General features: G+C 36.1%; 1 protein-coding gene across 4 annotated transcripts in view; it reads left to right on the top strand.

Moving 5' to 3' along the window:
* The window catches only part of ERBB4 (erb-b2 receptor tyrosine kinase 4), a 1,164,764-nt gene that overhangs the window by 1,099,021 nt on the left and 38,612 nt on the right, over window positions 1-27,131 (top strand). For all 4 annotated transcript variants that reach the window (XM_004767012.3, XM_004767010.3, XM_004767013.3 and 1 more), the window contains exons 21-25: window positions 14,988-15,143; window positions 17,500-17,575; window positions 21,134-21,280; window positions 23,717-23,814; window positions 25,131-25,301. In XM_004767012.3, the coding sequence (XP_004767069.1) occupies window positions 14,988-15,143; window positions 17,500-17,575; window positions 21,134-21,280; window positions 23,717-23,814; window positions 25,131-25,301 (648 nt within the window). The remainder of the gene's footprint in view (window positions 1-14,987; window positions 15,144-17,499; window positions 17,576-21,133; window positions 21,281-23,716; window positions 23,815-25,130; window positions 25,302-27,131) is intronic.

Raw genomic sequence — 27,131 nt, 5'->3', positions numbered from 1 at the left:
GGCAGTTTTGCACTGGCTGCGGGCAGTGGTTAGTACATTGTTGGTGGGGGCAGAGAGGTCATACTTCCTTTTCTTAGAAGCAGTATATAAAATTCCTATGTGAGTGATGTCCTTCCTTGTCAAAATAATTATCATTCTTCTTCCTGCTGGTTCTGTCCCCTGTGAAAGGGCATGTGCATGAGAGCTCCCTCTTCCCGGCTTCCTGATGCCATTATTTTAAGTGAGGTTTCCTTTATTTATTTTCACATGCTCTAACACCCAATGTGATGGTATTTAAAAGTAATTAGGTTTAGATAAGGTCACAAGGATGTGATTAATGACCTTATAGGAAGAGACACCAGAGGGCTGGATTCCTCTCTTTCTTTCTAGCATGTAAGGATATGGTAAGAAAGTAGCCATCTGGAAGCTATGAATAGAGCCCTCCCCAGGGAACTGAATTGGCCAGCACCTTCTTCCTGGACTTACCATCCTCCAGAGCTGTGAGAAGTTTCTGTTTTGAAAACCATCTAGTCTACCATATTTGTTATGCCCCACCCCCCCATAAGAGGACTAATACAGATTTTGATACAAAGAACAGGGTACTGCTGTAGAAAGTACCTAAACATGGGGAAGCAGCTTTGGAACTGAGTAGAAACTGGAAGAGTTTTGAGGTGCATGTTGAAAGTATGTTCGTTAAGGGTGACTGGGGTAAGAGCTCAGATGGAGATGAGGAACATGTTGGAAACTAGGTGACCCTTGTTATAAAGTAGCAAAGAATTTGGCTGAATTGTTTGTGTCCTTGTGTTTTGTGGAAGGCAGACCTTGTGAGGGATAAAATTGGATATTTAGTTGAGAATTCTAAAAGAAGTGTTGAAGGAGAAGCATGATCCCTCCTGACTGTTTATGATAAGGTGTGAAGAGAGAGAAATGAATTGAAGAAGGAATAGGTAAGCAAAAAAAAAAAACAAAACAAAACTTGAAGATTTGGAAAATTCTCAGCCTATTCATATTTTTTAAAAATAATAATAATAAAATACTGGAGTGCCTGGTGGCTCAGTCTATTAAGTGTCTGACTTTGGCCTAGGTCATAGTCTCTCGGGGTCCTTGGAGTGAGCCCTGAGTTGGATTCCCCACTCAATGAAGAGTCTGTTTCTCCTTCTGCCCCTGCCCCCAACTGCTTGTGTCTACACATTCTCTATCTCTCAAGTAAATAAAAATTTTCAAAAATAAAAGCATGTTCTGAAGTGAACACCAAGGGTATGTCTAGAATATTACTCAGTAAAGAGTTTATGAGATCAAAATGGCAGGAGCACTGCCATTTTGAACTGAAGGGGATGGAGAGAGGAAAAAATGAAGAAAGGATGCTGGATTTTTCGAGCAGCTCCTTGGAGCAATCTGGCTTGTGAATGTGCGCTCTTCTTTAAGAAGAGGGGGGAAAAGTGTCCCCAAAAGCAATTCAGAAGTTATCAGAGCCTCTGTCTTGGTTTTCACAGGCCAGATGGCCTCTGTCCAAAGCCATGGGGCCTGACTACCCAGTGGAGCCATGAGGATGAAGTGGGACCCTTCCCAACAATGTTGTGCAGACAGGACCACCACCCCACTGGATCCTGAAGACAGATCACTGAACATAAGATTATTCCTCAGCCTTAAGATCTGATGGAAGTCAGCTTGCTAAGTTTGGGACACATCATCCTTTCCATCTTTCCTCTTTCTCTTTTTTGGAATGGAAATATCCATCCTATACCTGTCCCCCATTGTACTTTGGAAGCACATAACTTGTGTGGTTTCACAGGTGACTAGCTGGAGAGGAATTTTACCTCAGGATATACAATACCTTGAGTTTCATCCACATTTGATTTAAGTGATACTTAGATGAAACTTCAGACTTTAGACTTTAAAACTGATGCTAGAATGAGTTCAGGCTTTGGGGGCTGTTAGGACAGAATGAATGTCTTTTGCATGTCAGAAGGACATGTACTTTGAAGGGCCATGGACAGAAGGTCTTTTTTTGTGGTAGTCTGAGATGACTCACCCACCAGTATTTCCATTTTCAAATTTAAGGATCTCCTCTACAGTCGCTCTTTTGACCCCTCTATTGCACTTGACACTGTCCCCAGCTCCACCTTGAAGTTCCCTCTTTCTCCCCATTACCAGTCTGTCCTTTTTCTGTGAATCTGACCATTCTTTTTGGTTACTTTTGCCTCCTCCCTCCCTTACCCTCTCAGGTAATAATGATGATTTTCCTGAGTTTGATCTGGAAAAATCTCTCTCTCTAACTTCTCTTATGGCTTTATTATCAGTGATAAACTCCCAGCTTTATTTGCTGCTCTCAACCTAATATTAATTCTCCGAGTTATTGTCTTAGCCAAACCCTAAACCACTGTTATCTGGGCAGTATTATAACATCCTAACCAATTTCCTTGATTCTTTCCAGTCTCTTTTACCCTTATTTTTTCCTCACTCAAACTGCCAAATCTGATCGGTTTGTTTCATCCAAACTTTCAGTGGTTCCTTTGTAGATCACATTAGGTAGTTATAATTAAGTTAGACAATTATGGCACTTATAAGCTTTGCCAACTTCTGTTCCATCCTCATAGAAATTCTTATATTTCTTTTTTCCAAATATACCTTTACCTTTTAGGACTCTGTGTTTTGTTTTGTTGTGACTGTCATTTTTTTAATGTTTTTTATCCTCTCTAGAATAGTCTTACTACATTACAGCCCAATTAAATACCTATTTTTCACTTAACATCACCTTTTCTGTGAGACATTCTGTAGCAACATGGAAAGTGTCACAGTTCCCTTTTCTGCACTTTCAGAACAATTCCTTTACATTTTTTATTTGCCCCTGCCTATCTCTCACAGTAGACACTGAACAACTTGAGGGAGACCCTTTGAAACTTTATATGTAAAAGTATTAGCAAAGTGCCCAGCAGCACATAAGAGCTATTCAATAGATGACTGTTGACAGAAACAAGGAAACTTTCTTTATTCATTTCAATTATATAGAGAGCAAACTGTATACACAAAAAATATTATATGCACAATAAGCTAGAAAAGTATCAAGAGAAAATAAATAACACTTGGCCTTATTCTTTTTAGTAGTCTATAACATAATGAAATATGCATACATATATACAAATAAAAGGTGGCCCCAATTTCCATGCATAATGTACTCATAAAATAGGCAAAAGTAGAAATCTTAAATGTGAATAATACATCTACATATTATAGCTGGAATTCAATTACAGACAACCTGAGGGACACGTGGCTGTCTTAGTTGGTAGAGAATGTGACTCTTGACATCTCGGGGTTGTGAGTTTAGGTCGTATGTTGGGTATATAGATTACTTAAAAATAAAATCTTTTAGGCACTGGGGTTCCTCAGTCGTTAAGCACCTGCCTTCAGCTCAGGTCATTATCCCAGGGTCCTGGGATTGACCCCCACATTGGGCTCCCTGCATGGCAAGAAGCCTGCTTTTCCCTTTCCTACTCCTTCTGCTTGTGTTCCCTCTCTCATTGTGTCTCTCTCTGTCACATAAATGAAGTCTTTAAAAAAAAATAAATAAAAATATAATCTTAAAAAATGATAGATAACTTGAGACTATCATGAAATGTTTCATTTTCTCTGTACTTTTACTCCTCATGCAATTAAGCATTTATAGCTTTTTCTCCATGTACTTTAGTTTTCCTCTTTCAAGAATTAATATACAGTCATTGGGCCTAAGTTCAATGAGTCACAGCACCTGGGCGGCTCGGTGGGTTAAGCCTCTGCCTTCGGCTCAGGTCATGATCTCAGGGTCCTGGGATTGAGCCCCACAGTCTTCTTTCCCCATTTTCTCTGCCTGCTGCTCTGCCTACTTGTGATCTCTCTCTCTCTCTCTGTCAAATAAATGAATAAATAAATAAAATCTTTAAAAAAAAAGTTCAATGAGTATACATACAGTAGTGGTTGAAGATATGCTAATTTCTACATCCTTATTGATTTCTCTATTTGTCTAAATTTTATTAATTTCATGAGGAAGTTTTTTCTTATCATTTTCATTTTCCACTCTATTTTCTTGAAACATCAAGATGAAGTGTCATTCAGGTGATTATACAAAGAAATGAAAATGTACAAGCACAAAGCGAAGTTTTGTTGAAATAAAACTGTTGTGGAGCACCTGGGTGGCTCAGTTGGCTAAGGAACTGCCTTTGGCCCAGGTGATGATCTAGGGGCCTTGGGATCAAGCCGCACCAGACTCTTTGCTCAGCCCAGCTTCTCCCTCTGCCTCTCCCCACCCCTTGTGATCTGTCTCTTTCTCAATAAATAAATAAAATCTTAAAAAGGAAAGAAAGAAAGAGAGAAAGAAAGAAAGAAATTAAACTGTCGTATGAAAGCAATACTAAAGCATGAATGTTGCTTGATAGATAATCTTTAATATTATAAGAATAAAAGTCTGCTTGAGAACGACTGAGAAAACTATAAATTGTTCAAAAGCTAGAATTTTGAAAAATGAGAGTCATCATTAAGCAAGGTGCTAGTAGACATATGGGGCAGTAGTAATAACTGCCACTGTTGAGTGCTTACTGCTGACCAGGCACTGTGCTAAGAATTTTCCAAGCACTAGATAATTTAATTGTCCTAACAACCTTATGAGAAAGGTGCTACTGCCATCCCCACTTTGTAGATGAAGATACTGGCAAACTGAGAAAAAAACATGACTAAGGTCACACGGACAGCTGCATTTAGTGAATGGTGGAGCTAATGTTGAGGCCCGGGAAGTCTTGTTTTAAAGTTGACACTTGGGGCAACTGGGTGGCTTAGTGGGTTAAGCATCTGCCTGCGGCTTGAGTCATGATTCCAGGGCCTGGGATAGAGCCCCACATCGGGCTCCTTGATCAGCGGGGTGCCTGCTTCTCCCCCTCCTCTTATTTCCACTGCTTGTGCTCTCTCTCTCGCTCTTGATCTTGCTCTCTCAGTGTCAAATAAATAAAAACTTTAATAAATAAATAAACCTGACACACATACTGTACTCAGCGATCAAAGATGAACAGGAATCGAATGAGAATGACTCTTTGGAGCACAGTTTGTGTGATGTATATTTTCAGCTATTTTTTTTCCCCCATGTGAAGTATCAACTGCATAAATCTGTGAATGGGAGAGAGGTGCAGATGAAGAGGGCAGCTTTCAAATTCTACTTTGGCAGTGTGTATGAGCAGCACCACGGTTTTCTTACCTTGAAGAAAAACAGAAAGTCAAGATCATCACTAAGCACTTTGTAATACATATGCAAGTAAGCCTGAAAAATAGCAGATATTTAAAGTCTCAAAAAAAAAAAAAAGCAAAGGGATGATATAATTAAAAGATCACTAACAATACAAAATTACTTCCAATAATATTAAATATTACCTTTTTCTTCTTCCTTTAGTTTTAATTGTTACACGACTCTATGTTGGCGTGCATATTTATTATTGCCAGGAGTTCCTTCTCTCCTAACCCTGTGACCGAAAGGCAATAGAAGACTTATGGATGGCTAGATAGAGTAGGGAGGGGGAAATCAATCCATCGACTACTATTTATTGACTGTCTGCAATGTGATGGGACTGGTAAATGTGAGAAGGATCAAACTGAATTAAGTCATCTCAGCAGGAACACACTGATTTCAGCTTTAGGAAGTTAAGGACTCTTAAGGGTTTAAAGCAAAAGAAGGAAAGACAGATTAAAACTTCAACTTGTAGGATCTGAACAAGCCAAAACATAGCTTAGTACTCCCATCCCTCACTTTGTTGTTTCTCTTAAAAATTATTCTACGAGCTAGTCGGTCTAGTAGATGAGTGTTCAGTTGTGAATGAGATGTTTTCTAATCTTTTTCTACTTTTCACCCAAAACTGCTAAAATCGTGTCATGTGCAACATAGTCTTTCTAAAACTTGAGCATAGAAGATGCAGCCTAATTTATAAATGTTATTTCTGCTTTATAAAGTCACTTTGATTTCGCCTTACACGGAAAGTTATGTCACAACGATATTTGATCATCTCAAGGTTTAGTTTTAAATCGGTGATAGACGATAGATAAGGAAAATGGACATTATAAGGTCATATAAGAGTGACATAATCCCATAATCTCCTTGGAAGTGAGGGCGGGCTTTGGGGAGGAAATGGCAATGGACTTGTGATCTACCAGAGAATTAGATCTACTCAAGTCTGCGTCTGAAACGAGGTAGAAGGAGCCTAGCTCTCTATGGTGAGGGGCATTGCAGGTAAAGGAAGCAGTATGTGCCAAGACAACAGTGCCGACAGAATGTTCAGGTTGGTTTGAGCCGTGGAGTTCCAGCAGAGGAATCCCAGGAAGAGAAGCTAGAGGGACAGTCCAGTTGCTTCTATCCCAGTTATGGGATAGAAGAGGCAGTTCGGCACGTGACAGCAGGTGTGCGCATGTGCAGATGTATCCGTGGCCCCTGGGAAATGAGACAGACAAAAAAATGCATGGGGTCAAAGGGGAGAATTAAACAGAGAGGAATGTGTTAGTCCTCCCTGCCTACGTCTTAGACTAAGTCTGAGCCCTGCCTACGTCTTAGACTAAGTCTGAGCCTTTACGGAGTCAGGAACTGAAGTCAGGGAATAAGGTTTTGTGGGGGCTGAGACCAGGGTCTCGAGAATAGCAGTTAACATGGCCAGGGGCAAATTAGGGCACAGAGTTCAGAAGCACCTAGAACTCTTCACTAAGCAGTGAGGAAGATCGCAGGGCCCTCGCAGGCTGAGGAGATTGGAATGGCATGATCACTATTGAGGATTATCATGCGCTGCAACTTCTCCAGCACCGAGAGATAGCCACTAGAAAGACAGCAGCATTTCCACAGCGCCTCCAGAGGCTTAAAGAATGCAGATTATCAGTGAATAGCCCTGAGAAAAAGAACCCAGAAAATATTCAGGAACGTCAGTGAGGCTCACTGGGGAAACCCCAGAAATATCTGCAAACAGTTTCTAAGGAGCAAATAGCTACAGGTGCTCTGCGGACCAGTTTGGCCAAGAGACAGTGAGATTTGTGTTGTTACTGTGACACCATATGTATCCCCAAACTATGAAAACTACAAAAACTCAGATGACAACTTCTTGCCAGTTTAAGAACCGATAAGCCATTCTGCTTTTATTGTTTGGTGATATCTGATATTTTTATGGTGATGTGGGGCTAGAAAATGACCCAAGGCATAAATCAGGAATCTTTTTCTCCTGTTTCCTTGCACAGAGACTTGAGACAAAGTCTTAGCATCCTGTCAAAGGGAGAGGGCAAATTTGAAACAAAGAAAATGCGTCAAAATGGGCTTCGGAATCAACTGGAAGAAACTGAAATGAAAACTGAAAACTGTGGTTCCCATCCTTCTGAGAATTTTAAGGAGGAAGGAACCTGAGCCAGAGAAGCCTGGGTGGAGAGCGGGCGGATGGAAAGTAGCTTGGTGACTTCAGGAGGGGGCTACGCAGCTCCGGCTCTTGTAGGCTTTACATGTTATGCTGAGCAAGCGTTTGCAGAGAATGGGCCAGGTCCTTAGCATCTGAATAAGACAGAGGCAGAACTGAATCGAATGATACATTATATGTGGGCAGAAAATTGTCTCAAATCACATGAGAGCTTTTAGTGTTTTAGGGATTTCACTTTTTTCAAGGGAAGATACTTATTCTAAAATACTCAGGAGTTATAAATAAACTCAACTGCCTGGACTTACAAATGGGTAAACTGCACTTAAAAAAATAGTCACTGAAAATTTTTAGCCCTGTATGATGATGATTTGCTTTGTAATAAGTGTACCTCCCAAAATTGATATAATTGTCTTAAGAAGGAGAATTTCATGCACACATTCCCACCCACTGAACTTCATGGTTTTCAGTCAATAGCATGCAACCCTGTGGAACGAGAGAATATTAGGAATGATTTGTTTCTGCTCAATTATCACAAATTATCACAATTATCAGACGTTCAACCTCCTCCCCATAGTGTCTGAATGTGTTTGCACAGTATGTATGTGCTCAGAGAAAGGCTCAGCTTTTATCTGTAAATCTAGTGGTTGCTGTATTAATAGTTTGCACACTTCATTGATTTTTAATTAATTTCTGAAGAGACACAGAGGATAACTACTACAGCTCACAGACATCTCTGTTCTTGTTGCAATCCACATCTTTATTGATCAGCTGCCTAAGGAGCAGAAGTAATCTATTTTAAGTATACTTTTCTGAGAGCGCATGGACACTATACGATTCACTCCTTTCCTTGTGATCGTATTGGCAAGAGGTCAGTGAGAAGGAAAAACGATAGCATGTTTAGTATTCTCTTGATCCAGGCAGGTGAGCTTTTTTGCCCATTATTTATTGGGTAGGAAAGCAGTGACTTCTCACCCAAGATCCTTAACTTATTTTGTTTCTTTATTTCTTTCTTATTATTATTTTGTTACTTTAAGAGACTTTTGAGTCCCAAGCAGGCTGTCCTGCAAATTCTTGTGGTGCAAATTTCCAAAAGCTCGTGAAGGACGGGAAATGAAACTTCTGAAGAAACAGCTGAAGAAAATGTAGAGAACCAGGAGTTTAAAAAAAAAAAAAATGTTTTCGTAGCCAGCCTCAGGAATCTGTAAAGGCTGTCATCTATGGGGGGATGGACTTTATAACTGCATTCAGCCAGTTGCTAAATGTGTGTTGACTCTGAGAAGGCAAAAACCCCCAGCAAAGCAGCACTTGGGTTGGAGGTATCAAAGCATCCAAAGTGATGCAGCTGGGAGCTACCAGCAGCCAACACTCCCCATGAGTCTGTTGGTCCTGAAGAAGTTTCTGAGCAATATACCACAACACCTACTATATGCTTGCATGCCTGTGACACACACACACACACACATTTACTGACACTCGAATATTCTATTGGGACTTTGTGAAATATACATTTCAAATAACAAGCTGTTGTTTTTATTAACCATTGCTAAGCTGATATAAATTTAGCCCTCAACATTTCAAAATCTCCTTATGAACTACATACTATCTAATGAAATTTCTTGAAGATCATAGGTACAATCAGAAGATATAAGAATGAACCATGAGTATTAACTCTAAGCTAGTTTAGGACAGCAATGTGAATCTGCTTTTTTTCCCTCTGAAAAAAATAATAGGAGAATATTCAGGGACAAATGAGCAAGAAACAGAAATTACTTCACCTAATTGTGTTGAGTAGCCAGTAGGTATTTCATTTAGCTATCTTTTCTTTCTCTTACATTAGTCAAATTGTGTTTTTAATAAGATGGCTGAATTTGAGGTTATTTATTTAGAAAATACATGATATCTTAGAATACTGAATGCTCTAGATGTTTTATAAACATGAAGGCATTGAGTCCTCAAGACAATCTTCAGGGTAAATACTATCATTATGCCTTTAATGGATGAGGAAATTGAAACACAGATAAATCGACCAAAGATACAAAGCTACTAAGAGCTGGGGTTTATTTCTAAAGTCTGTCATCTTAAACATTGGATGCATGAAACTGACTTTTACTAAAACATATTCATGGCTCTCACTAAATATTTGAAGGGAGGCATCTACTCTATGTCTTTCTTTACTGTTCTCTGTGTCTTTTATTGGCCTATGACTTAGTATTTTATATAGGTTGGTTGTACAGTTCCATCTATCATGGAATAAAAATTTAAAGCTAGAGGACACTTCAGAGATCATTTAGGCCAGTTTGTCACTTTTATAGGAGAGGTGAAATGAGTATCTGAGGTCAAAAGCCTAGTGAACAGCATTTCCTGGACTTCTAACTCCAACATTCAGTTCTGTGTTCTTTCTCTGCTGCCCTGAACCAGCCTTCTCTGGCTGAAAAGACTTCTCAGTTGATTTAATTATGAACCCCTTAGTTTCCCTTCATGCACTATTTGGATAAATTCAGTTACTTCATCCAAAAAGGCCCCTTTCTCTCATTGAACATGCTCATATCTTTAGCCTTAACGGTAGAGAGCATTATAGTTGCATTTTTTTTTTCCTCAGGCATAGAATTCTTTTAGAAGGAAAAGTAGAAAAGAGGAGTGATTTTCATTTGAAACTAGCTTTCCTGAAGCTTCCTGTGTTATTAAAAAAGCTTCAGGTTATTAGAATGAAAACGGGGGGGGGGACAAGAAAAGAAAACTGTACTCTTGCTAACTCCAGAGATTAATGCCTGTGAGAGCTGACTACAGCTTGAAATTTTTAGCTCCACACATGTGTTTGATGAAATTGTCATATGGCCTATATATGGGAAGCAAATATTTATTGTCAAAAATAGTCTGGTCTCTCTTGACTTGCGTTAGCTTCCTGCAGCTGGGCAGAATACATTTTTACATTGGGTTAAAACATAATAATAATGCATTTTTGCCTGACAGTCGTGATTCAAATATCACAAGATTGAAAAGAAGGTCATTGCTAGGGGTTCATCAATACCAATATTTTGATATATTTCTATAGAGCAATTTAGATGAGTCAATTTTAACCAGAGATTAAAACTTTAAACTCAATTGTAATAAAATTATCTTTGGTTTTGCTATTAAAGTGCATTTCTGGAAGTCAGAGTTAAGTTTGACTTTCCCTAGCTAGATTGTATTCATTTAAAGCACCTCTTAAGAGGTATAAGCAAAGCAGAAAATAAGTACTCTTTGAAAACTCATTACAGTCTATAGAGCAAGTATGAAAAATGGTAAAATACTGAATGGCTTGGACAATGGTAAATTCTGAATAGCTTGCGTAAAATCAGACTTATAGCTCTTGGGTCTAGAAGTAGACAAAATGCTCCTAAAATATGTCTATGAAAAACTTTCAGTGCTGATAAAAAACAAGATATTTCAGTAGAGCAAATCTACTATTTTATTCACCCTTTCTGCAGCACTGAAAACTTGCAACCTAAAGGCCATTATTCATGACCTTTTTCCTCACTAAAATTGTGACTCTGTGATGTATTTATGAAGGGCACCAAATCTTTTAGTAGACTCCCCAATTTTTCCTTCTTTTTATATAACAGCATCCTCAGGTGAATCATTACTAAAATAATACTTTGAACAGTAATTCTTTGGAATTTGTACCTACACATTAATCATGATGGATTGGTTATGGGTATACGTATCACCATTTGTAAACATTTATTGAACGCCTACTGTGATATATTAGTTGAGGTTCACAGATTTTCTCAAATAAGCAATTCAAGTTAATGAGGGTAAGTTATTCTTGTTCACGCTAGGGCTGTTGATATCTGTGGAAAAATAATGAAAGCTTGCATGTTCTGCACTTACGATGTGGCAGTTACTATTTGAGTGCTTTACATATATTAACATGTTTTATCTTTACAACAATCTGTGGTATAGGTGCTTTTATGGCCATTTTAGAGACAAAGATGAGTGCCAGATTAACTAACTTGTCAGAGTCATACAGCTAGAACATGGCAGAGCTGGGTTCGATCCAGGCAATTGACCTCAGAATCTGCACTCAAACCAACTCCACCATCCTGCATATCCTGGGGCTGATGCAAGAATTAAGTTTCTAATTTATGTAATTCAAATCCCTGCCAAATCATAAAAGTTCTATAGTTAAGCTGAATTTTAAATATAAATATAAACAAGTCAGTCACTTGCATATACCCTCAGTTCACAGAAACATCTTATAATATTTTTGCTCCAAAAGAACAAGGATCTTTTAAAGCTATGTGGCTATACTGTGTACATTAATTTCTACATGTCCACATGACCCCGTGACCCATCAAGGGGGTCGGGGGTAGGCTTAAATGTGTAGAGCTTAGAGCCCCACAGCAAGGGATCAGATCCCAGTTCTATCACTCATTAGATAACCTGGAGCAAGTAACAACATCTCTGGGACTTGGTCTTCTAATATTTAAAACGGGATGAAAACAGTATGCATCTCATAGAATTAAGTTAACCTATTGTGGTAGAAGCATTTAGTTTAATACCTGCCATGTTCTGAGTTCTCAGTCAATGTTAGCAGTGGTTATTGTCTATGTTAGTATTCCTATAATGTACTCATAGTTGCAAAGCAACCATACAAATATATTTTGATGATTTGGTAATAATACAGATGCTTCTATTTTTATTTCTTTTAATCATGGTCAGGTGGGTAGAGGAAACTATATGGAAATTATCATCTGGTTTCCTGAATTGAGTTCTCATTATTTGGAAGAAAACCTTTTTTATAGACAAATGGAATTGAGATTCAAGGTGGCCTATCACCTGGCATGGCTTTGTGTATATAATATCATAGAACATTTGGAGTTTTTATAGTTCTACTCATAACATAGAATGTGTCTTTAGGGTCTTAAGTTTCTTGGTGAATATTAGTCCTCTATTGGTATGGTATATATCACTATTATTTGCATTAGGATAATACTTAGTTAAAGGAATTATTATTATCAACCTAAATTATCAAAGTCAGGAAACACAACCATTCATAATTTACTCTCTTTTTCATTATTCGATTACCAAGGATGGTTGTTTTATTATATGTGTATCTTGGAATTGTCCTCTCCCTGAAATTTCTTCTGGCCTAGTTTAGTCAAAGATTCAGACGCTCATGCATTGAAGCTAGATGAGTATTGTAAATGAACTTGTAGGTAGTAATAGTGAGTGGTGGGATCTTGGCAAGCTGAAGGTGACCTCAATGGCGTACAGCCAGTCATCAGCTAAAAAGGATGTTTGAAAGTTTCCCACTGTGGGGATCAAAAAATATGTGTGGAAAATGGATATAGCCCATGGACTGCCAATTTGTAACCTTTATTATTTTCAATCTCATCACTTTTCTTCTGTATTGTAGCATGGGCTTCCAACTTCAGCTGTATTTGTATCTAATCCTTTGTCTATGTACCAGGTGATTTTTTTCAAAACTCCAGTGATATTGTGTTGCTCTCCTTTTTAAAACAACTTCTGCATCACCAGATCAAATACTGCCTAAGATGCAAAGCTCAGATTCTCTACCATGACACATAAGAGGCCCTTGTTGAATTGAGCATCTTCTTATTTTGTCAGACTCACCATTCACTCCTCTCCTGCCTTTATATGTAATGACTCTGAAATACTGAATCACATACCTTTGTCCAAGTACACCATGGTATTGATGCCCCTATGTGTGTTCTCTCTAACTGCAATTTTCCCCTCACCTTGCCCAACTGGTGGACATCTTTCAAACCTTACTTGGGCCTTGGAATCTCTCTGAATGCTCCCATCTCATGCATACTTGCTAGGCTCTACTACAGATGATCATCAAAACAACTCTCCTTAAATGCCTTTATGTGTATCAAAGCAATTCACTCAGGTCTATATTCCATGTCTGCCCATTTCGTTAATAGCTCTGTGCTCCTTCAGTGAACAGATCTTCTCTCTTTTGTTTCCCTGATGTCTAGCACAATGCCTGGGACATAGTGTTGCTCCGTCATTGTGTGTGGATCTGAATATTAACTCGTTGCCAACACATTTTCTGTATTCTGATATGAAGGTGGTAAGAAAGGAAAGATGAATGTTTTGTGGACATTCCTTCAATGGGCAAATAATTGAAAAAATCTCACCTCCAAGGCAATAAGTCTGTTTTTTGATCCCTTAAATCATATAAAGGCTGTATGTTTTTAGATTCACTTTATTCTAGGAGTTTCTAAGTTTGCATACTCAAACAGAAAGCAGTGTTTAGGAAAGAAGACTTCAGTTGTGGGCTGATTTCAGAAAACACTAATAAAAATGGTGTCACCCAACAGCTGACCAGGTGGACCATATCAGCCAGTATCTCCACTGTTGTGTTTAATGGGCATTTATAGTATAGTGTTTGGCCCATTATGCTGTTTGAAGTAATCTTCTCTTTACACTACACTGGGTGTACCTTTCATATTTTTTCTTTCTTTTTTACCTGTGTGATTTATGTGTCTGTTTTCCACAGCTTTTGTTTTTATATCAGCAACCATTAATCTTTAAAGTCCTGCAATTCTAATGTTAACTATCAACAGCTTAGATTTGCGATTGGCATGAGAGTATGCTCTAACCATATTCTAGTGATTATGAATTTGTTTTTGAATGACAATATTTTTTACCTCTGAAATCCTCAAATACAGAATTCCTCTAACACTTCAGTAAGAATATGTTCACTCTAATCTGAGTCTCTGTCTTACTTCCTTGCTTTTACATCAACCTTTAGTTAAGGCTAATGTTTAATGATTCTTAGTTTCTCTACTGGTAAAGTCATTTGATATTTGTTGCTTCTATGGATTATGAATGTATATATATGAATATATATGAACATACCTGGATATATGTGGATATATGCAAATGTTGGCAATCAGCAATACATTTTATTTTTAATTACTGTATATATTTAATGAAGAAAACATATTAAAGGCTCATTTCAGGGTCATTATAAACAACATAATTTCACTTGTGGGTTCTTACAATGACTACTAATGTCGTTGAAGTCATTTAAAAAAATTACAGGCTTGTGCCTTTAAGGTATAGTTCATTTTTGCATAATTAATAATATCTTCAGTCTGGATAGAATCTATGATGGTGATTTTGGCACCATTAAACCTTTGTGTGAAATATTTTTTTAAAAATTATGAATGGGTGTCTTTATTGGGAGCAGGTATGGTACAGGGAGGATGACATGAAGCAGGAATTATTGAGAAAAAACAACTAGAAATATGGGGGTCAGTCCAAGTGTGTGTGAGCTTACCTACTGAGACACGTGTATGCCTCACTAGTGCAAGTGTTTGCAAAAGAGTATAACAACTCCGAGGGGAAAAAGTGACCTAACATTTAGCTCATGTACAGGTAATTCATTCTTTATAGGACTCTAGGGGAAAAGGGCCAAAAGTTATTTGTGGTTTGCTTTTTACCCCAGATTTTTCCTAATTTTTAAAATACTTCAGGATTCTGGCTTTGCTTAAAGAAATCAAGTGCTTGCAACTGAAGGCTAAGAAACTGCTTTTTAGACAAACAGAAAAGCCTAGGCATTGACTGACTCTCTTTCTGGAACTTGGTGTTTTTCAGGGAATGATGTACTTGGAAGAAAGACGGCTTGTTCATCGGGATTTAGCAGCCCGAAATGTCTTAGTGAAATCTCCAAACCATGTGAAAATCACAGATTTTGGACTAGCCAGACTCTTAGAAGGAGATGAAAAAGAATATAATGCTGATGGAGGAAAGGTGAGTGTTTTTTAGAGCACTATGGCTTGAAAATATGATATTTTATCTTCTTACATGATAGAGGAAGAGGCCACTAAATCTGAGTTTAGGAAAGTGTAAAATCTTAATTCTACCATTTGCCTTCTCTCCCATCCAGGGTCAAGTATATTATATATACCAATATCAATTTCCCGAAAGTAGCCAAAATAAGGCAGTTCATCTCTAGTGCTCCTTATGTCACTTCACGTCCAGTATTGGGAAGTGGATGGATCCTTAAGTGAACTGGAAATTACACTTTAATCCAGGACCATAGAAATTGTTTCACTGATCCTAAGAACACAGGACTGACCGCTACAGAGAGACACAACTGTTCTTTCATCGATTAGGGAGAAGCCCGGCTACTACCAAGAACCATAACTCATGAGAACTTTCGTTCATCCTGTTTAGTTTCTAATCCTCTTACACCAGATAAAACAGATTTCTCTTTTCTGCCTCTATTTTTTTAAGCTTTACTGTAGTATGTGATTGACTAATTTGCTTTATTTAACCTGATGCTCTCCACCAAAATGTAGGCTACTATATCCCGGGGATCTTAACAGTACCGTTGCCTCTTCTACTTTTCTGACTGTCCAGTCTCTGGCCTCACCTGACAACTGTACTCCTGCCATATGGTCTCAGCCCAGACTTAGTTCCAGCTCTTGTTTTTCATCATCAACCCGCTGTTGAGATCACCATTCTTGGCTAAACTGTGAGGATATCTCCTCTCCATCTGGAGGTCCCTCTAGCTTAATGCGGGAAAACTTAGATCAGGAGAGGCCAAATGAAATAAGCAAATGCATCCTTAACCTATGGTGATGTGTAAACACATGCTAACAAACAAACAAAAAAAGTGATTGATATGTCATTTAAATATGTTTATCATGTGCTTTATTTATCATGAGCCACCCAAATATAGATTATAAATATTTTGCAATGATAGGCTTCCAAATGTTTAACATTGATTTTTGAATGTCATGTAGTATATGATTTTTACATTACTTCATATGATCTCTTATGTAACTATATATGTAATCAAATCCTATCACAAAAGAAAAATTAAAAAAGAACTTTAATTTTATAGTATTTCCCAATCTTTCCGTGATTTTATTAGGCTGTTCTGCCAGTTTACTACCAAATTGCAGCACTTTGAGACCACAGCTTTGAAATTCACTGCAAGATTGCACAGTAGAAGTCTATAAATCACATGACTTCACTTGTCTTAAGAAAATACAGCTGTAGGATTTGTCTAAAGCAAGATTCATTATAGCTCTAAATGCCTGGTAACCATTAAGTCTTTATCAAGCCACCTGTGATTTAAACTTACTTCTTTAACACAACGTCCGTAGTCCATAAAGTCGGCTAACTCCTTGCCCATAGGGAAATCACTTTCAGAGTGTCTTCTGTTCCTTTTCACTGAATACCGTGATTCTGTCATACAGTTGCCTTGGTGTCACCTTGGTGAGCAGCAAACCTCATGATTTCAAAGGCCTGTTTAGTTTTAAGCTTTCATCTGCAGAGTAGAAGTGTTTATCTTTATTCCATAGAATCTTATTATATTTCCAGCTATATAATGCTGCCCTCCCTAGTTGAAACTTAACTCTGCTGACCCCTTATCAGCGGGGTATGTGAGTTGAGTTGTTTTTCTTGTAGTGATGATAGATTGGTACTGACCCTCTCACATTCTTTTATATAATTCCTGGTCTGAGAATGGTACATGTTTTCAATACTGGCTAACCAAGACAAGGGAGATCATCTGTGGCTGGGGAACAAAGCAAGCCTAACTTTGGAATTCATTATTTTAGGTGTTTCAAGTGACCAAATTATATGAATGGAGAAAGTGGGGGCAAGTATAGAAATAGACCATCTTACTGGTAGCCAGAAATTTTCTGAGGGTAAAAAGAATAAGTGAAAGTGTAAGGAATCTTATTTTGGGGGGGAAATGTAGTAGATCATATTTTTAGAAGCATATGTCTTAAATGTTTGGAATCAATATTGTGAGTCATAATATTAACCAGTAACTGAATTAATTACTGAAAATTAATTAAGAATTATAGAAAGTGATACTATTTTACTTTTCATTGTTTATGAAGCTTTTAAAAACAAATATATCTTTAGGTTAATTCACTTTATGAATTTTATAAATTTTAATTCATTTTTCTCTGTACTAAAAAAATGTTTATTATTATTATATCTGTATTTTCTATACATACAAAAAATACACAATCAAAAAATATAATTGAGGCAAGCCCAGAGACTCATATTTTGGGAAATGAATATAAGAATGTCTTTTTATATAATTATAAGACTTTCACTGTTTATTTCTCTTTTTATTTCTCAGATGCCAATTAAATGGATGGCTCTGGAGTGTATACATTACAGAAAATTTACCCATCAGAGTGATGTTTGGAGCTATGGTAAATAAGTCTTCCTTGTGAATTAAGGGATTTAAGGCAAAAATAAACATATTAGGCTCATGTAAAATATTTAAGCCAGTTTATTTTATTTTGTTGGAAATACCTACTTACAAACCTTGTTTCCAAAAGGAATTAACTCTTTGCTCTTCTACTTAAAAACAAAACAAACAAACAAACAAAAATAACCCTCTAAACTATATCATTTATCTGTCTTTTTTTTTTTTTTTTTAGATATTTCTTGGTTCTCTAAAATGTAATATATTAAAATCTCAGTTTTCTACCATAACCTTTGGTTTGGTAGCAACTTTTCTGATAATTTTGATGGAAAAAAAATAACCAATTTTAGTTTAGGAACAATATCATAGAGCATCATAGCCTTGATTTTTCAAAAAACTCTTTGAAAACATATAATAAAAATAAAAGAATGTCTTTTCTATAATAAGAAAGAGGTTGTTGTAATAAAGAACAATTACTGAAAGCAGTAAGGTGAGAGCAAATGTGAGGGGAGAAATAGAAGAGAATATTGTTAATTGCAGTTTTGATTTTAACTTACAAACTACTTTGGAATAAACAGATACATTAGAGAACGAATAATATGAACCCAGAAAGAGTGATTTTAAACTTAGAATATTCATTTAATTGCATTTAACTCAATTGTTGAGATGAGATAATCAGATCTATCTGGCTATTTACAACTGAAGTCCATCCAGGTAGTAGTAAGAATGAATCAAGACCTTTTCTAAGTTTAAATATGTTGCAAAGAACCAGTATTTCTTACAAATTGAAAGCATGATGCCCTTTAAGCAAAAGGCAAAAGGTGTGACTTGAAAGTATGTTACAATTGAGGTTACCAAATTTAAGTCTAGCTTTATCTTTGTTCTTTATTTTTAGAAAAAGACTTAATCCATTCAATCATAGAGAATTTATACCTCTTACCTAGAGAAGCACAAATTATCTTAAAAAAAAAAAAAGTTAAGACATTTCTGTAAAGTGTTTTTTACCTCCACACACCTATGCTATTTATTTAAAATTTCCGAAAAGGTCCTGTGTATTCTACGCACATATTGCATGGAGCACTGGGTGTAGTACATAAACGATGAATTTTGGAACACTGAAAAAATAAAAAATTTTAAAAAAAGCTTTGAAGTAGAAAGTATGCTGTGCTTGAGATTAGACAAATATAGGGAAACTACTGAAAAATTTAAGTTGTTGAACTGTGAAGGTTACACAGAACACAAATCTAACATATATATTACATGAAACAAATTAGATTTTATATTTTAATATTTGAAATTTATATTTTAATATATGATATATATATCACTTTTCTTTTCCTTTTTTTTCTATGAATGTTTCCCTCAATTAAATGCAGCAATCTGCTGCAAGCAATTTTAAATAACCTCTAATATAAGTACATAGATAGATAGATGGATAGATAGATTAGTACCCTGCTTTGAAACATAGCCCAGGTTATCAACCCATATCCTAAGGTATTTTAAGATTTTTATGATATATCATAGTTGATTGCAAAAGGCATATAAGGCAGAGAGAAAAATAATGTTGTTTACAATGTACCTTTGTGGAAAATTGCCACCAGATGTGTATTTATTTTTATAAATTAATATAAAAATTAATTTTATAAAAATAAATATGCATTGGCTGTGGTTTATGTTCAAATGATAGGATTATAAGTTTTGAGAGTGTTTCTGATTCAGTTTTCCTGGGACTGTCTTTCTATATCCATCTCTGTTTAACCCTATCTTGTGGTCACTCCTGCAAAGATATAATTGGATTATTATTGGCAGAGGTGGGGGTTTTGATGTTCCTTCTTTTGTTTTTATATTTATTATAGTTTAAATACTCTTTATTATAGTTTCTATTATTTTGATTTGTAATTGCTTTGCGATTTTTTATATTAGAAGTTCCTTTTTTTAGAAGTTCTGATAGAGAAGTGAAAGCATTTATAACTGCATATATAAGTTAACAAAATGCCCTCATTAAACACATATTCTATAAATAAGTATTTATATTGACTGAATGAATAGAAATGGACAGCCATCCTCTTCTTAACTTGTTCCAGCCTGCCTCATGGACACTCAGTCTTAATTACTGGTTCTATAGAGCCATTCTTCAATATGCAAAATTAAGTAGGATTTTAATCAAGATCAAACAGTTAAATTGTGTTACTAGTTACATTTTTATTTTATTCCTAAGAATCATAAGATGAAAATATTAACAAGAAAAATCAGGTAATTGTTAATGATATTATGATAAAGGATAATTTGAAGTTCACATGTACTTTTATATCTTAAGCTTTGTATTTTTATTATCAGCCAGTAATAACTGTTATAAGCTAAAAAGACCTCAGTTTGAATAAATAATTCATTCCAGTAGGAAAGAAAGCATAGTCCTAATTAAAACATATGTTGTGTATTATACATAATAAACGAACCCATAAAAATTCACTAGGTAAGAATCTTATGCAGAGATTGCTATGTATGAACTTAAAATCCTTATCCTTAAGAAATGATAACTTTTTAATTGTATATTTATGAGATCATAAAGAGACCTATAGCATATACACTATTGTTCCAACCAGAAACATTATTATTATCAGAATTAGCTATTTGCAGGCTGGTGTTTAGGGTATTTGCTTTTACAGAATCACTGTTTCAATGGTTCAAGAAAGTGATTTCTTATCTAAGGAATCGACTATTATTGATTCCCTTTAATCTTGTAATACCTATTTCACAGGTATTATGTTATATTTGGATCCCTCAGGCTCTCACAGGTGTTAAAGATAGGAATGTGTTTCATTCCATCTGTTCTCTTTGTGTGAGTCAAAAAGAGAGCCACAATGATTTACCATAACATAAGGTAATCATTCTGGCATCCAGCTTAGCCTATAGGACTTGAAATGGTCATCTCAAAATTCATCAACATCAGATTTTATCTGCAATCATAATTACTTGATACTGAGCACACATGTATATAATAAATTGTTTGATAGGCTCTATTGCTGTGTAGTGAAAATTAACTTGGACCAGCAAACATTAATATTACCTAAAAGTAGAAATGGGGAATAGACTCTGTATTCTGACATTCGCTCGGAATTGTCTCTGCTACTCATTAAAAAATTTCAAGACAATGGTAAGATAATTGAATTTCCCACAAAGATTTTGTCACTGGGCTTCTCCTAATGGATATAGAAATCTGAAGAGCCTTTCTTTAGACTACTTTTTTCAAAGATTTATTTATGTACTTTAGAGTGGTGGTGGTGGTGATGGGGGCAGTGGGGGGATGGATGAAGAGAGTCTTAAGCAGACCAGGCGCTGAGCGTAGAGTCTGAGGTGGGGCTCGATCTCATGATCCTGAGAGGACCACCTGAGCCAAAACCAAGAGTCTGGATGCTTAACCAGCTGTGCCACCCAGGCACCCCTCTTTAGACTTTTTTTTTTTTTTGCCTTCCAGGGAGTTTTCTTTTGTCACTGGCATTCTGCTGGTTTTTTCAAATTATGTTGTTAACATGCTTATGTAAATGTTTGATCTCTAATTTAGGAGTCACTATATGGGAACTGATGACCTTTGGAGGAAAACCATATGATGGAATTCCAACCCGAGAAATCCCAGATTTATTAGAGAAAGGAGAACGTTTGCCCCAGCCTCCGATCTGCACTATTGACGTTTACATGGTCATGGTCAAATGTAAGATTGCAAAATAATTTTATCATCACCATCATCACGCTTAGTAAAATAATAGTATGGATTAATCTACCTGCCTTATGTTTTTATATATTAAAAAATGTGAAAGCTCAAAAGTAATTACGAAAAATCTTGTAAACACCTGTGTTTTTGGCTTGTTAATAGGAAGCAATATGCATCAGTATGCATGCTTCCACATTATAAAGTTGAAATTCTATGACTCTTACTCTTCTGATTCATTTCACTTTGATTCTTGTCATTTCCGTGACAATCAAATTGTCTTTCACAAAGAGATGTAATTAGTCACAATAATGTTAGTAATCTTTATAGGAAAATAGCGGTCTAAACAAATGATCTAAATATAAAGAAAGAAAGCTTGAAACCGATAGTTTAAAAAGATGAATTAAATGGAAATAGGTTTACCAGTTTTAGTCAACAGGAAATTAGCAGGGCAGAATGGGAAGTGAGAAGACATGTATTTCTGCAGTGAAATAAAAAGATTACGAATGTTTGGTGTTTTTTTTTTTTTTTTAATTTGATCATTTGTTTACATCAAACGCTCTTACTTTTCTTTCTTCTTTCTATGCCCCAGACACATATGTATTATAAATGTGTTTTGGCAGCCTAGGCTCTTAATTTAAATAGAATTAGGGAAGTCTCTGGAGTTTCCTACTTAATTTAAGTGAGATTAACATTCAGCAATCTTTCTTGTGTAATCTGGGGTTTTCCCCTTTTGATTTACACAGGGTTAGCAGAGAAACAAACTGGTGAAGGTGAATAAGCATCTTATTAATACGAGACTTTGGACCTAGGTCTACTCAGATTTATATTCATGACATGCGTGATACATTCTGTCAGTGAGGGAAGAAATAAAAATGTGCTTTCCAGTTCAGGTCAGCTTGCCCTTTTCTCTAAGCATAGTTCTATTTACTCAATATTTAGTTAGAAAGAAACTGATACCTCCCGGCGAAGTTAACCTTTTTTGATTCCAGTAGTTCCAGAAACACCTATTTCCTCATTAGCATCTTGGTATCAACAGCATTTTTTTTTCCTAAGTGGATGCAAATAGTTGAGCTTTGTTAAGAGAGAAAAAAAATTCAGCTAATATTAATGATACATGAAATGACACCCAAAGACTTCCCAGAACAAGAATAAAAATTGGACTCCCGGAAAAAGGAAATAAACCTTATAGCTTTATTGGAACAAACATCATTCAGTAGTCATCTATGGAAGGAACTTTAAAGAACATGCATGCATTATATGATTTGATCTCATAACTAGCATCAGAAGTGATTTACATACTTCATTTAGCTGCTCTGATGAAACAATGAAAAATCAGGAAAATATTTTGCCTAATAGGGAGTTTTACCTTGCTTTTATGAGTTTTAATACCTAGGAAGAGGGTCATTTGGCAAGAAAATAAGGAAAAGCTAGGTGCTTTTGTTCTTGTGATCTCATCAGCTAAACAGAGCCTGGGGAGATAAGACCCACTTTATCTAGACTCCCAGCTAAATAATAATACATACCTTGAAAATTGCTGATAGTATTTTTATGCTGCAAAGGCTAGTACTTAGATAAGCTAATGGCTATTGCTAAACAAACATTACCAATCATTTTGCACTGGTTTTTCCCCACCAGGAAAAGAGTAGCATGAGAAAGTTGCTTTCATTTCCCTTCTCCCCCGCTATGCTGGCGTACTGCATTGTAACCAAAGCTCCATGTCACTCCTGACATAAAATAATCAATTATATATCCCTATCACCTCTTCTATTACCATCAAAAAAAAGTTAAAAAAAAAAAAAAAGGCATTCTCTCCATACTTAAGGAAATAAAAAAGAAATCAGAGCTTCTGTAAGTTCCCATAGTCAGCTTAGGTTATGTTTTCTAAGAAGAAAAATTAATTTTAAATTAGATCAATAAAATAAAAATTTTGGTTATTCTTTTTTCTTTTTTAAAGATTTTATTTATTTCTTTGACAGACAGAGATCACAAGTAGGCAGAGAGGAAGGCAGAGAGAGAGGAGGAAGCAGGCTCCCTGCTGAGCAGAGAGCCCAATGCAATGCGGGGCTCCATCCCAGGACCCTGGGATCTGTGCAGCATTGGTGATATAGTGGTGAGCATAGCTGCCTTCCAGGACCCTGGGATTGTGACCTGAGCTGAAAGGCAGATGCTTTAACCCATTGACTCACCAAGGCGCCCTTAAAAATTTCTGTTATTCTATCATATATTTCATTTACTTCTGAATATCAACAAACTGATTGAGATAGAAGCTCACCTATTGGATTGTTTCTTTCTTTAGCTTTCTTTGTGGTTTTTTTTAGATCATTATTATTATTAAAACAACATTTTTCAAACCTAGCCTATGTTTTCATAAAATTAACATCCTACTTCTTCATAATTATGGATAGAATGACTTTTGTGTTGTGTGTGAATTTTTAGGTTGGATGATTGATGCTGACAGTAGACCTAAATTTAAGGAACTGGCTGCTGAATTTTCGAGGATGGCTCGAGACCCTCAAAGATACCTAGTTATTCAGGTTGGTACAGATCTGGTCTTTAGAACTGTGGAAATCACTGCTCATAAGTCGATTAAGCAGAATATCATGTGAAATGACTTACAAACAAGAACCTTCCACTTGATGTCACAACTACTTCTAAGAATCTTCCCTTAGTATTCAAGGACCCCAGTACCAAACAGGCAGATAATTATGATTATCCATATACATAAGAAGTCCTTATCCCCAGACAAGTCTTCGAGCACTCTGCTTTTTATTAACATGCATTAAATCACGTTCATTATTATAATTTTTCCTTTTCAGAATAAAAGAAAGATAGATTTTTGTTTTAATCTTGGCCATGGTTGAAGACAGTGAATTAAAAGTTTCAATATATTGACATTTAATTTCCTAAAAAAATATTTATTAATGTGTCTTGTTTGGGAAGATATACAGTATCCAAGCAATAATTCAGATTCAAGTGAATTAATGTACATATGAATCAAATGATAGCCGCAAAGAACATTTTATATTAAACAGTAGAAAAAATGGATTAGATAATTTAAAAATTGTAGTATTTATCTATGATTATTTTTACCTAAATCATAACCAAACACACCCTGAGTTACTTTTTCCTCAGGAATTAATTTTCCTCAGGAAAGCAAGGTAGCATTTATCCTCCTATCAATAGTCTGACATCACGATAAAAGCCAGGTTTTAGAATAGTTTCCAGTTAACTTTTTCCCAAATTAATTTGCACAAACAATGGTCTACAACAATATCTATAATTTTGAGAAATGAAAAAATCATATTGAAGAAATAGTTGAAGGAATAAAGAGTAGGATTTTGGTGTCTCTCCCACTGTCATTTATATGATTTGCCCCTTGTGCTGCTAGCACGTTAGCAGTGTTATGTTATAGGACAAATCATGGAGCCTGTGTGTCCTGAGAACACTACAATGTCAAATCAACTCAATAAAGTAAAGTAAAGGTTGATAAATCTATTGCCCTTTATTATTTATTCTTAAAGTCACAGCTCAAACATCTGGCAATGAAGCCTACCGTTATTCTCAGATCTGAAATAGATGATGTCTCCCTCAAAACAGCCAGAGTATCCTGCTCTACTCATCTCTGATGGCATTTATCACAATCTGTTAAATGTATTTATCCTACCCTGTCACATCTAAGTGTGTTACAGGCTTCTTCATGACTGGTACTTGTGCTAAAGAATTATGTTTTTAAACGAGTGCATGGATTTTCAACCACTTGTTTTGATATTTCGTAAATTTGCTGCAAAGTCCGCATGTTTCAGAAGAAAGGAAGAATTATCTTTTCTTTGTCTGGTGGGCAAACTTTTAGGGTGATGATCGCATGAAGCTTCCCAGTCCAAACGACAGCAAGTTCTTTCAGAATCTCTTGGATGAAGAGGATTTGGAAGACATGATGGATGCTGAGGAGTACCTGGTCCCTCAGGCTTTCAACATCCCACCTCCCATCTACACTTCCAGAGCAAGAATTGACTCAAATAGGGTAAGAAATAATCATCTACCACCTCCCATATTGTTTCTGAGGAATTAAATCATGCAGGGGCTCCTGGGTGACTCAGTCATTAAGTGTCTGCCTTTGGCTCAGGTCATGATCCCTGGGTCCTGGGATCAAGTCCTGCATTAGGCACCCTGCTCATCAAAGAACATGTTTCTCCCTCTCCCACACCCCCTGCTTGTGTTCCCTCTCTCTGTCAAATAAATAAATAAAATCTTTTTAAAAATTAATATAAATAAATAAATAATAAAAAATAAAGTCGTGCAAATATATTTTAAGCCCTAGAATTACAAAATAATTATGCAACTCATTTCAACAGGATTCCTAGATTAAAAACATACTCTATCAATGAAAGATAGGCCATGTATTGTTAATTTTGCAACACAAGCACGGGAAATATGATAAGTACTCTGAAATATCTTTAGGATTTCAAGATGAGAAATGGTTTCTTTGTCTTCTGTTAGTTAAACCTTAGTTTTTAAAAATCTACCAATTCAATTAACAAAAAAATCAACCCATTCAAACTAATAAAACTGTGTCTTTGTAAATAAATGAAAATTCTTAACGAGGTAGGCTCTCTTAAAAAGATGGTGTGATCGTAGTCAAGAGGTGATACAAGTACAACTCTCTTTCACTTAAGAGACTATTCTCTGTCAATTTGAAGTATAAACAGAAAACTTTCATACTTTGGACTTTAACAATCATTTTGGGAAGACTGCTGAATCATTTCTAAGAGGTAGATTGAAACTTCAAAGGAAACTTCTGAAAAGAATTTGCATTTAATATTAAATATTTAGCCCACTCTCTATGAATACCATTCTTTTTCTGAAAATTGTCAATCCACATGTTTGGTTATTTTTTAAAATTCATTCATTATTCACTCAACATGTATTGGGTATGTCTGTATGCGAGACATAATCAGTTACTTGAGGTTCAAAGAATTTTGACAAAACTCCACCTTCAAGAAGTGTCCAGGCTCCTGCATTTAAGGACATTATCACAGCCAGTGAAGCAAACTATTCATCTTGCCCATAAGCATGAGAAAACTGTCCACCTGCTGCTTATTTTCCAAAATGAAGTTGTTTGCTTTGTTTCAGATTCACAGCAATAATAAAGTAACACTCACCTGGTGCTTACTCTGAACCAACACATGTATACTAAGTCTCCGAATCCTTACAGCAATTTCTTTGGATTCTCTCCATCTGACAAATGAAGAAAACTTGTCACAGTTGAGGTATTTGACTGGTGTCAGACAGTTAGCCAGTGGAATGGTAGGATTCTAATGCAGGCAGTCTGTCTCTACTACACATACTATTGCTTCAAAGTTATTGGACCATGTTATCTTCACGATACAATGTTTTTCTTGACATCTACCTCCCTGTTTGAGGTAACTGTTTCTTGGAAAATCCTCCAGGTGATTTTCTTATGAAATGCATTCCTCAGCCTACTCCATACCTTTTGTTCATTTGCCCCATTCGGAAGGGCTGATGTAGAAAGAGGCAAACAAAACAAAACAAAACAAAACACCTCAGTTTTTCTTTCCTATGAAAAATATTCCATCCCAATGGGGAGAAGATAACTAAAAGATTTAAATATTAAATCAATTGATAGTCTGTGAACATCAGAACTGTTTATAGGAAGAAACAAAGTCTTTCAGGTGTATAAAGGAATAAGTTTTTTTCCCCATTTTATGCTTAGCAAAGTGGCCAACTTGTAACTCTGGTATTTAAAACTTTATGTGACATATTAGTTACTTTTATTAAAACAGAGACATTTCAGGGGCACCTGGGTGGCTCAGTTGCTTAAATATCTGCCTTC

Source organism: Mustela putorius, unplaced genomic scaffold, assembly GCF_011764305.1.
Source record: "Mustela putorius furo isolate JIRA1106 unplaced genomic scaffold, ASM1176430v1.1 tig00000275_pilon_pilon_pilon, whole genome shotgun sequence".
Taxonomy (NCBI): Eukaryota; Metazoa; Chordata; class Mammalia; order Carnivora; family Mustelidae; genus Mustela; species Mustela putorius.
The sequence above is the reverse complement of the archived record's forward strand: the minus strand, read 5'-3'. Positions and strand labels throughout refer to the sequence as shown.